At 38.5% G+C, this 13,013-nt stretch overlaps 1 protein-coding gene across 2 annotated transcripts in view; it reads right to left on the bottom strand.

Moving 5' to 3' along the window:
* Window positions 1–13,013, bottom strand: part of L3MBTL3 (L3MBTL histone methyl-lysine binding protein 3) — a 131,790-nt gene that overhangs the window by 9,019 nt on the left and 109,758 nt on the right. For both annotated transcript variants that reach the window (XM_030809664.1, XM_030809665.1), the window contains exons 20-21: window positions 4,933–5,102; window positions 4,653–4,715 (exon numbers count right to left, since the gene is read on the bottom strand). In XM_030809664.1, coding sequence (XP_030665524.1) covers window positions 4,653–4,715; window positions 4,933–5,102 — 233 coding nt within the window. The remainder of the gene's footprint in view (window positions 1–4,652; window positions 4,716–4,932; window positions 5,103–13,013) is intronic.

The following is a 13,013-nucleotide window of genomic DNA, read 5'->3' as shown; positions in this document are numbered from 1 at the left end:
TAATTAAACTAAAGAGCTTCTGCACAGCAAAAGAAACTACCATCAGAGTGAACAGGCAACCTACAGAATGGGAGAAAATTTTTGCAACCTACTCATCTGACAAAGGGCTAATATCCAGAATCTACAATGAACTCAAACAAATTTACAAGAAAAAAACAAACAACCCCATCAAAAGGTGGGCAAAGGACATGAACAGACACTTCTCAAAAGAAGACATTTATGCAGCCAAAAAACACATGAAGAAATGCTCATCATCACTGGCCATCGGAGAAATGCAAATCAAAACCACAATGAGATACCATTTCACACCAGTTAGAATGGCCATCATTTAAAAAACAGGAAACAACAGGTGCTGGAGAGGATGTGGAGAAATAGGAACACTTTTACACTGTTGGTGGGACTGTAAACTAGTTCAACCATTGTGGAAGTCAGTGTGGCGATTCCTCAGGGATCTAGAACTAGAAATATCATTTGACCCAGCCATCCCATTACTGGGTATATACCCAAAGGACTATAAATCATGCTGCTATAAAGACACACGCACACGTATGTTTATTGCGGCACTATTCACCATAGCAAAGAGTTGGAACCAACCCAAATGTCCAACAACAATAGACTGGATTAAGAAAATGTGGCACATATACACCATGGAATACTATGCAGCCATAAAAAATGATGAGTTCATGTCCTTTGTAGGGACATGGATGAAACTGGAAAACATCATTCTCAGTAAACTATCGCAAGGACAAAAAACCAAACGCCGCATGTTCTCACTCACAGGTGGGAATTGAACAATGAGAACTCATGGACACAGGAAGGGGAACATCACATTCCAGGGACTGTTGTGGGGTGGGGGGAGGGGGGAGGGACAGCATTAGGAGATATACCTAATGCTAAATGACGAGTTAATGGGTGCAGGAAATCAACATGGCACATGGATACATATGTAACAAACCTGCACATTGTACACATGTACCCTAAAACCTAAAGTATAATAAAAAAAAAAAAGTGGGACAGTAAGGATACATTTTGGTAGGTTGTTATTTATAAGGTTACATACACTAGAAAGAAAAAAAATCTTGAGGCTACTTCCAAACTCTTTATTACACACAGGTTGCTCTGACATGTGGCCATAAGAACAAGCCTTGATTGGAAGGAAGTAAACTTAATTCAAGAAAGTACATCCTGGGGACAACAGTGACCACTGCAATGTATTACAAGGCTTACTTTTTTTTTTTGTTAGCTTCTGCAATGCATATACAATGCTATAATTCCAGACATTAGGTGTCTTGCTAATGGCCTAAAACAAGGGAGAGGGATTGGAATTCAGGAGCTCTTGCCTTCCATTTCACTGCCCTTTCCACTGTTCACTCTTTGTTCTTTTCCAATGCCTTAACTCGAAACCACAGTGACATGCTCTGTCTGAATGAGTCTTTCTCAGAGTGTAAAGGCATGAATGTATTCACTCAACAAAAATACACTGAATGTCTATTATATTCCACACACTCTTCTTGGGCCTAGACATATAGCAGAGAATAAAACAAATAAAACAAAGCAAGCAAAAAACTTTTTGTGGAGTTTACATTCTAGAAGTGGTAGACAGACCATAAGCCAATAAACATACTAAGTAAGCCAATTAATTAGTAAGTTGGAAAGTGACTCATGTTGGCCAGGAGCAGTGGCTCATGCAGCACTTTGGGAGGCTGAAGTCAGTGGATCACTTGAGGTCAGGAGTTCAAGACCAGCACGGCCAACATGGTGAAACCACATCTCTACTAAAAATACAAAAATTAGCCGGGTGTGGTGGTGCGCGCCTGCAGTCTCAGCTACTTGGGAGGCTGAGGCATGAGAATAGTTGAACCTAGGAGGCAGAGGTTGCAGTGAGCTAAGATTGTGCCACTACACTCCAGCCTGGGAGACAGAGTGAGGCTCTGTCTCAAAAAAAAAAAAAAAAAAAAAGGTGATTTGTGCTATGATTAAACAGAGCTGACTAGGAAGATGAATGGGCAGCAGGAGCGGGGATACAAGAGGCAATTTCACGTAGGAAAGTCAGTGCACGACTAATCGGCAAGCTGGCATCTGAGCAGAAGAAGTGAGCCACGTGAATATCTGGAGGAAGAGTGTTCTGTGCAGAAGGAGCAGCGGGAGCAAGCCTGGACAATCAGAGGAAGAGCAAGGAGGCCAGCGCGTAGACTCGTGAGGGGCAGTGTAAACAAGGAGCCGGGGGCAAGAGAGGTAATGAGGAGTCAGACTGCAGGCCCTTGTAAGTACTTCTGCTTTTACTCTGATTGGGAGATGAAGCTATTGGAAGGATCTGAACAGAGGAGTGACATGGTTTGACTTATGTTTCAGCAGGGTCACCTTGGCTGTGCTGGGAATAGACTGTAGAGGAGCGAAAACAGAAGCAGGAAAATGAGTTTGGAGGTTACCGCACTCATCCAAGTGGGAGAGGATGGTGGTGCAGACCAGGGTGGTGGTGGCAGTAGAGTGATAGGATTTTACATGTTTCAAAGATACACCCAATAGGATTTTCAACAGATGAGATGTGGTGTGTGTAAGAGAGAAGTCAAGGATAATTTCCAACAACAGCCTATCTGAATACTTGTCCTTTGCCTTTTAAAGACGATTTATAAGACTTCAGTTAGATTTGTACTATGGTCTACTTGTAGGACTCAAAACCCAAACCCACTGACCTTGTGAGACACTTGAGAACAAAGACTGGGTTTCATTAGTTTCGAATCATCCTTCTCACAAGAGCATGACACAAAGTAACATACGCATGGTCGGAATTTAACAAATGCGCACAAGATGAATGAATGAAGGAGTAAATGAGTGAATAACACATATCGACAGAGAATATTAACTATCTCACTCCTCCGGAAAAGGATCTAGCTTTGAGGGTATTTGGTAACTGAGGAACATCTCCAAAGACAATCTGCCATGAATTAGAAAAATTACTCAAAAAATACCATATCATTTTGAATTTAAACTTGAATCTTACTCAAACTGAATAATAGAGCAAACCTATATGGATTATCTAGATATCAACAGAATAAAAAAAACAGAAGTTATAAAAGAGATGCATTATAAATTTATTTTCAAAAATGCTTTATTATTTTCAAAGGTAATGACTACGTGACACGTTCCAAGACAGACTAACAGCTCCCTATGTGGCTCTAAGTCCGCTCAGTGATACAGAATGAATTCAGGCTGGGCACGGTGGCTCATGTCTGTAATCTCAGCACTCTGGGAGGCCGAGGCGGGCAGATCACCTGAGGTCAGGAGTTCGAGACCAGCCTGGCCAACATGGTGAAACCAAGTCTCTACTAAAAATACAAAAAAAATTAGCCAAGCGTGGTGGCGGGCACCTGTAATCCCAGCTACTCAGGTGGCTGAGGCAGGAGAATCGCCTCTGCCAGGAGGTGGAGGTTGCAGTGAGCACTCCAGCCCAGGCGAGAAGAGCAAGACTCCATCTCGATTTTAAAAAAAAGGAAAAAACAGAAAATGAATTGAGAGTGTCAGTGAAGACACTTAGGACTTAGGGAAAGAAAATCTGAATAACTGCCAATTAAAGATCAAACAGAGAGAAAATAAAACATTTGCACAATAAGAACATAAATCAGTAAAAGGATGTTGGAAATCAGATCCTTGTGCATTTCAACAAGCTTTCCTCTAACGCATAAATTATACCTAACAGTATAACAACACTGACAACTGGTGGCTGGATTGTTAGCTGTGTCTATACTCCCCCAATGAAACAGAAAGTGTGCTGTCCTTAACAGTTGAGCTTTACACATAGGAGCAAACAAGGTGTGCATGCATATAACTGTAGACAGCAGATGTTGGAGAAAGCCTTCTGAGATTACTCAGTCCACGTTCTGCCTTCTGGCAGGAGTAGACAGAGCCAAAATCAGAGGGGTAATTGACTGCTTTGCTTCGTGGAGATGACAGGCAAGTGGCTTTTTTTAAAGGTGTCTACTGAAAAGGGTCTCCTGCTGTACGCTTACAGAATTAAAAGTTAGAAACCAGATTCCTTTTTATTCTAGTGCTCACTGTAAGTGATATCATTCTTAATCACCCCTTATATTGAAGTTTTGGAGAGGTAGTTGAAAACAACTAATAAAATAATCTTCCAAAAGTGGACTGTGATAAATATCTTATTATAAACATTATTGAGGAATGTATATGACTTAAGAGATTTTTTTTAGACATAATACTAATATTACTTATTATAAACCTCAAATGGAGTCAATCATGGTATTGTTAGAATGATGCTGGAAAATAAAATAATGGAAACTAATTTCACTTTATTAAAAAGATAAAATGTTGCTTATTTCTTTCTTTGGCTTCTGTGCTATAAACTATATAAATGCATGCTATTAAGTTCTGTGGGTTTTCTTTTTATAAGGAGCCTAGTGTTACTGCTGTGGGGCATCATAAAATGGTACTCACAACCATTCTTATGCATCTCATCTTATACAAAGACATTTTTATATAACTGACTCATACTGCCTGTTAGTATACATCAATTTGTCAATTTCAACACACCCCATCTCTTTTTGACTCTGCCAATTCCACACATTTCACCATCCACTGCATTTCAGTGCTTTGATCCCATTAAGTAACATATTGCAATTTAGTGGAACACTTACTTCATCTTTAAATACCTTTCCATGTTCTTCACACCCAGGTAAGCTCTGTATAAATTCTGACACCTGTCAAAAGCAATATCAAAATTCCCAGTTAAAAAACACAGTCAGAATCTAAATGCTACAGGTTCAAAACATTTAACCCACATGCATTAGTTATTTCTCTCAGAATAATTTCTTCTCTTTCAGAAAAAAAAGACTAAATGCTACCTACGCTCAATGTTCCACACCTAAGCCAGTAATCCTGTATCTGGTGTCTGGCGGCAAAGAAAATAAAATATACCTCGTCCGTGCTCCATTTGGAAACTTTACTGGCAGGGATTCCAGCGACAGTTGGAAGAAGTTTGCTTTGCTGCTCCCAGCGCAAGGGCAGACATGGAATTGGGGACTTAAAGGACAGAAAGACAGCTGACCGACGCTGTGCCTGCTGGACAGTGGGTTCTTCCCGGGCACCTGGTCAATGAAAACAAATGGGAAATCACTCTGAAAGCAGCAAGAAAGCCCCAAATGCCACGCATCTCCCAGATAATGAGACTGGGGGTGGGAGTTGTTAAAAGCATTGGTTCCTTTCAGCATTATACTATTGAATAGGCTCTTCTTTGTCTTTACTGAAGGTCACTATTAAAAACAACCTGTAAACAAACAACCCCATCAAAAGGTGGGCAAAGGACATGAACAGACACTTCTCAAAAGAAGACATTTATGCAGCCAAAAAACACATGAAGAAATGCTCATCATCACTGGCCATCAGAGAAATGCAAATCAAAACCACAGTGAGATACCATTTCACACCAGTTAGAATGGCCATCATTAAAAAAAACAGGAAACAACAGGTGCTGGAGAGGATGTGGAGAAATAGGAACACTTTTACACTGTTCATGGGACTGTAAACTAGTTCAACCATTGTGGAAGTCAGTGTGGCGATTCCTCAGGGATCTAGAACTAGAAATACCATTTGACCCAGCCATCCCATTACTGGGTATATACCCAAAGGACTATAAATCATGCTGCTATAAAGACACATGCACACGTATGTTTATTGCGGCACTATTCACAATAGCAAAGAGTTGGAACCAACCCAAATGTCCAACAACGATAGACTGGATTAAGAAAATGTGGCACATATACACCATGGAATACTATGCAGCCATAAAAAATGATGAGTTCGTGTTCTTTGTAGGGACATGGATGAAACTGGAAAACATCATTCTCAGTAAACTATCGCAAGGACAAAAAACCAAACACTGCATGTTCTCACTCATAGGTGGGAATTGAACAATGAGAACTCATGGACACAGGAAGGGGAACATCACATTCCAGGGACTGTTGTGGGGTGGGGGGAGGGGGGAGGGACAGCATTAGGAGATGTACCTAATGCTAAATGACGAGTTAATGGGTGCAGGAAATCAACATGGCACCTGGATACGTATGTAACAAACCTGCGCATTGTGCACATGTACCCTAAAACCTAAATAAAAAAAAAAAAAATTTATGTACATTAAAAAAAAAAAAACAACAACCTGTAAATTCAACTGATATTATTTGCTACAGCACTCATTGCTAAAGACGTGCTTCATTATGTTGTTCAACGTTGTGTCTTTAATGCTTCAGATAAGAAACGTGCCTCAAAGTTTTAATGGGAAGGAAAGTTAGTCTTATTCTAGGAAGTTGTTTATTTGCTCCCCTTTCTGCTTTGTAAAGGTAACAGCCAAGTTGCATCTCAAGTCTAACACCTGTGCTTACCATGTATTCACAGTTGGAGTACTTTCTCTCTCCTTTTGTCTCAGGGCTTGGTTTGGTTTTTTAACTTCTTATTTACTAATCGTACTGATTTTTTAAATAGCCAATTTAATTTTTTGACAAGGATATGAAATTATTGCAATAAAAATAAAACAGCAGAAATGCAAATGCTTTTGTAATTTTTTATTTGTTCAGATCAAAATTAAAACTACTAAATATTCTTACTGTAGCCTGGGCAACGAGACAAGGTCCCATCTCTTGAAACAAAATAAAACCCTACTGAATATTCTATTTATGTTAGAGCTTCTGAACCCAAACCTAGTTTTATGGCTGCTTTCCTAAAACAGCCATTCTCTAGCAAAGGAGTTTTGTCCTGTGGACGCTTGACTTAGAGCTGTCAATCGTCATCTCCTTATGGTCCTTTAGAACAGAAACCTGTTCTGAAAACTCTGTATTCAAAGCACCTTAGAAGAAAGGCACCTCCCCTACATTTCCTCTCCGCTCACACACCAGCTCAGTTACAAGGACACCTCAACTCTATCACAAAGCCTTGCTTTTGTATCTCTAAGATGTATAGAAAGATGCAGAAATCACTAAGTGTAAAGCTCACTGAATTTTCACAAAGTGAACACACCCATGTAACCAACACCCTGACTGAAAACAAAACGTGGCCAGCACACCCTTCCAATCACACCTCACCTGTCAAGGGTGACCACTTCCTTGACTACTAACACCATAGATTCATTTACCCTCTTTTGAATTGTATTTAAAATGGAAACTTGGGTATCTGCCTTCTTTCTCTAAACCTCATGTTTTTGAGATTCATCCACATTGTTGTGAGTAGTAGAAGTTACCTTCTCTTTGTCATATGGTTTTTTGTGGTTGTGAATACTCTGTAATTCATTTGGAGATCATGAACAATGAGCATCTGAGTTGTTTTTGCTTTGGGGCTATTACAAACATTCTTGTACAGATTATTTTGTCAGAGGCGTTTGAACCCGAGCAACTCCATCTTGAGCAGGAGCTGGGTAAAATGAGGCTGAGACCTACTGGGTCTGAGACCACTGCATTCCCAGATGGTTAAGGCATTCTAAGTCACAGGATGAGCTAGGAGATGGGGACAAGGTACAGGTCATAAAGACCTTGCTGATAAAACAGACTGCAGTAAAGAAGCCAGACAAAACCCACCAAAACCAAGTTACCTCTGGTCGTCCTCACTGCTACACTCTCACCAGCGCCAGGACAGTTTACAATTGCCATGTCAACATCAGGAAGTTACCCTATACGGTCTAAAAAAGGGAGGCACGAATGATCCACCCCTTGTTTAGCATATCATCAAGAAATAACCACAAAAATGGGCAACCATTTGGAGTAGCCATTCTTTATTCCTTTCCTTTCCTAATAAACTTGCATTCTCACTTCACTCTCTGGACTTGCCCCAAATTCCTTCTTGCGCGAGACCCAAGAATCCTCTCCTGGGGTCTGGATTGGGACCCTTTCCTGGTAACAATTTCTTGAACATATGTATGCATTTCCATTGCACATATACCAAAGAGTGAAACTTTGAGGTCACAGCATTTGTGTACATTAAGCTCTGGTAAATCCTGCCAGCTTTCCAAAACAACTGCACAATACCTACCAATAGCATACGACAGTTCCAATTGCTTCACCTCCACACCAATGCTTGGTATTGTCTATCTTTTTCTTTTTAACCATTTAGTGGGTGTATAATGGTATCACATTACAACTGCACTCGATGACTAATGATATTGATAATCTTTCCCTTTGTTTACTGTCCACATAGAGAGGCTCTTTTGTAAAGGGCTTATTCATATTTTATGTCCATTTTTCTATCGAGCTGTCTTCCTTTTTTCTTACTGATTTATACATGTTGTCTATATATATTCTGGGTAGAAGTCCTTTGTTGCAAATATGTATTACAAATATCTCCTCCCACTCTGTGCCTTCCTTTTTACTTTCTTAATAGGGTTTTTTGAATAACAGAAGTAACTGTAAAATGTTTAATTTATTAATTTTTTCTCTTATGGTAAATGTCTTATATGACTGTTAAAGGAAACTTTGCTTACCCCAAGATCATAAAGAGAGTTTTCTCTGCTTTACTCTAAACACTTTATGCTCTGCGTTTCACGTTTAGATCTACAATCCATCTGATATTTATGTCTTGTGTATATATTAGGCAAGAATCAATATTCATAATTTTCCACATAGATTTTTAATTGCCCAACCATGATTTACTGAAAAGACCATCCTTTCCCCACTGTACTGCAGTGCTAGTTTTAACATAAATATCAATGTCTTTCAGATTCCATAGTTTGTCCCACTGGTCTCTTTATCCCAATCCACAGCTTTAATTACTATCACTTTTTAAGTATACTGATGTCTGTGATGTAGGTCTTCTTCAAGATTGCCATGGCTATTGCATTTTCAATTTTAAATTAGCTTTTTTAAAAAAAAAATGCTAAGATTTAGATTAGGCTTTCCATCAAATATACTTCTACTAGACAAATTTCCAGTAGATAAATTTGGTTAAGAAATGACTTCTTTACAATATTGAGTCTTCCAATCCATGAAGAAGCTAAATCCCTCAATTTCTTTGGCTCTTCTTTAATATCTCTCATTAATATTTTGTCATTTTCAGGTAGAGATCTTGTACATCTTTTGTTAAATTTATTTCTATGTATCAGATGTTTCCTGAGGCTGTTGTAAGTGGTAAATTTTTAAAAAATTTATTTCTTATTGTTCTGTTATAGTTTTCTAATCAGTTTCTTCTTAAACTAGCCTAATCCAAAATTTGAATTGCTCTGAATGCTAGAAAGTCACTATGCTGAGTCAAAAATCTGTTTTATTGGAGTTGACACCCACTGGTCCTGGTACTACCTCATTGAGCTCATACAGAAAAATTCTAGTGTCTGCTCCACATGAAACATTTCAAATCTTCAAATATGTTTTAAAAAGCCATCATTATCCCTCTTTCCACATTTCATCCAATCAACCTCAAAGGTGCAGGTCCTCATCCCAGTTTACTGAATATCTATTATGAACCAAGTATATAAACCAGAAACAGTCTGTTTTTATTCTCTTTTTCTTTTTGAATTGCCCAGAGTTTAAGGAATTTTTGTGTAGCAAAATACGGAGTAACTTAGAAACATCTTTTTAATCTCAGGTATTCTAAAGAGCTTAGCTATTATTTGAAATATAATATTTGTACATATTTTATAAGACAGCTTTATATGAAATGGTAAGATTTCCAATTCTACACTACAGTAAAACAATAGGGCTGACTTTGTAATTTGTATCCTGAGTGCATGCCATATAATTAGTCTTTTCCAAAGCCATAGTCTTTATCCTATTACTGTTTATGTTCTATTAACACTCAGCACTGTTCATTCTATCACTGCAGACCTACTCTTCCATTTTATTTTCTGCTAAAAGCTGTATTATTCACAATTCATTTCTAATGTTCTAAACATTATTCCTTAGAAAAATAACTAACCCATTCTAAGGAAATGACTAAAAACACCAAAGTCCTTATGTCTGTGGTTGCCTCTGCATGTCTTTAAGCCTAGACATATATACTCTTTTAGCTGAAAAGGAAGCTGGGAAATGTAGTCTTCATCTGAGTACAGTTACATACATACCAGAGACCCTCCACTGTAACTGACTTTGAGATGATTGTTAGCGTTTGTGCTTCATTGTTTTCTTAAGATGAACTTCTAAACTTGGAATTGTGGAGTCAGTAGATGATAACTCAGAAGGAGTCTTTTCCAGGTGAGAGAAAAGACTTTTGCCCAAAGCTGCTTCCTTGGAGTGTTTTCTGGTTTCTTTAGCATACCAGTGCATGATGAAGGTAAGAATGGGAGACATTCTTTTATCACACTGAAAAGTGCCATCCATCCGATCTATCCAGAGAGCATCTGCTGACCCTGATGGAGGTGCACAGGTGCAGGGTCGGTAGAGGCACCTCTTACTGGGGCTTTGCCAGTGAATGTTTGAAATTTGAGTATAAAAGAGATCCTAACAGTACATTCCTTATACCATGCAATATCTCATGGCATGTAGGGCCAGGGATATTGGTGGTGCTGTGTTCTAAGACTGGAAGCCACTTTTCAGCTGGTCCTGTCTGACTTGTAGGTAGATTTGGATCTTCAAATTTGGTACACAAAAATCTTTTTATCTTTTTTTCAACAAAACTATAAATAGGCCTAGACATATATACTCTTCCAATCCTAGTACCAACTCTGCATCCTTCGCATTAAGACTTTCCTTCCTTTTGCTGAGTCTTCTTCGCTAACTGATGTTATCAGCCACAGAGCATGCCACCTCCTATGATTTTAATCCAAAAGGAATAAAGAAAGCAGCTTCATTTGAGCAAATTTGTACTGCATTCCTTGAATTGCAAAGAAAAGTGACTCCAGGTTTTTATTTTCACATGTTATGATATAGGCTAAAATAAATGCAAATAGACTCTGGCTCCAGTAGGTGGTTCAGTGCCAAGAGTAAGGAAGAGTAGGTTTAAATGTGCACAATATGCCTCGGGAAACAGAGCCTCGTGTTCTAAAGACATTTCAGCCACCTCTCTTTGCCTAGGACCCTATTTCGTACCACTCTCCTCTCAAACCATTGACATGCATGGAAAAGAAAATTTTTAAGAAGTTTTCTATATTTCTGAAGTTTCCCGTGATGAAAATTGACCAAAGGTATGTGGTCAAACTCTTTTCTCACTTGCCCCGCTTGGTTTCGGGTTGTGTGCTTCCACAGTGAGTAAAAATATTTTAGGTTGACAGCGAATAACTAAAATTACCATATGGAAGGAATGGTCATCCTTCCTGATTCTTGATTCAACAATCTGATAAATTTCATTTGTAGAACCAAAGCTGTCATCCTCAACAGTGGAAAAGATAAGAATTAAGAGAAAAGTGATAGTACATTAAAATGCACACAGTATACTGCAGAGAAAAAAATAATATTCATTATGTTTATGAACAAATTATTCAGTCTAACGTTTAATCAAATACTCACTACTTTTCTTTAAAAAATTTTTCTCAGTGAGGCCTATACATATGTATGAGAAAGAGACAGACACTAAAGACCTCTAGTCATGCATAAGAGGCATAAAGACCAATGTTTTGTTGAAAAAAAGATAAAAAAGATTTTTGTGTGCCAAATTTGAAGATCCAAATCTACCTACAAGTCAGACAGGACCAGCTGAAAAATGGCTTCCAGTCTTAGAACACAGCACCACCAATATCCCTGGCCCTACATGCCATGAGATATTGCATGGTATAAGGAATGTACTGTTAGGATCTCTTTTATACTCAAATTTCAAACATTCACTGGCAAAGCCCCAGTAAGAGGTGCCTCTACCGACCCTGCACCTGTGCACCTCCATCAGGGTCAGCAGATGCTCTCTGGATAGATCGGATGGATGGCACTTTTCAGTGTGATAAAAGAATGTCTCCCATTCTTATCTTCATCATGCACTGGTATGCTAAAGAAACCAGAAAACACTCCAAGGAAGCAGCTTTGGGCAAAAGTCTTTTTTCTTACCTGGAAACGATGCCTTCTGAGTTATCATCTACTGACTCCACAATTCCAAGTTTAGAAGTTCATCTTAAGAAAATAATGAAGCACGAACGCTAACAATCATCTCAAAGTCAGTTACAGTGGAGGGTCTCTGGTATGTATGTAACTGTACTCAGACGAAGACTACATTTCCCAGCTTCCTTTCCAGCTAAAAGTGGCCATATGACTAATGGACATAAGCAGAAGTGGAATCTACAATATCCTATGAGTTCTGCTAATTGGACTTGGAAGTGCTCTTAAAGGCTGAGAGCACACCCACCACCACTCCCCCAATATGTTCCTCCTTCCTGCTGGGTAGAATAGTACTTTAATGGCTAGCCTTCCAGCAACCACCTCTAACCATGATATGGTGTTGGGAATAGGTGCTCTGCAAGGCAGAGCAGCAAGATAAATGGAATCTGATTTCCTGACACTGTTAAGTACCATTTAAATCCTGGACCAAGCTCTGTACTTCCTTTATGTGGAAGAGAAATAAGCCTCTTTTACCTTACGTAAGCCACTTTTATGTGTTTTATATTACACACACACACACACACACACACACCTAATCCTAATCACTACTAAAGTTTACTGCAAAAACATTTTTAACAGTCAGAAATACAAAGTAACTAGCCTAGATAACCCAACAGTAGGGGATTGGTTTGTTAAGTGATGCTACATCCATCCACAGAGATATTATTTAGTATTATGTTGCAAGAAGTATAAATACTTACTGCAGGTTACAAAGTAGTTTGTACAACATTTCAGATAGAAACAGTCTAAAAAAGTAGGTCCCCACATTCAGAAAATGGTATAAAATTACACGTAATTTTGATTTTCTCCATTTTGCTTCCCTGTATTTGCTAATTGTTCTATAATAAACATGTATTATTTGGATAATAAAAGTTATATAAACTAGCAGCTGGTATTAAATAAACTACTTAATGTTACTAAAAAATAACAAAAAAATGGAAGTCTCACTTTGGTGACTTGGAAAGCAATTTAATATTAAAATATTAATATTTTATTATTATATTAATA

This window comes from Nomascus leucogenys, chromosome 3 (genome assembly GCF_006542625.1).
Source record: "Nomascus leucogenys isolate Asia chromosome 3, Asia_NLE_v1, whole genome shotgun sequence".
Lineage (NCBI taxonomy): Eukaryota > Metazoa > Chordata > Mammalia > Primates > Hylobatidae > Nomascus > Nomascus leucogenys.
The sequence above is the reverse complement of the archived record's forward strand: the minus strand, read 5'-3'. Positions and strand labels throughout refer to the sequence as shown.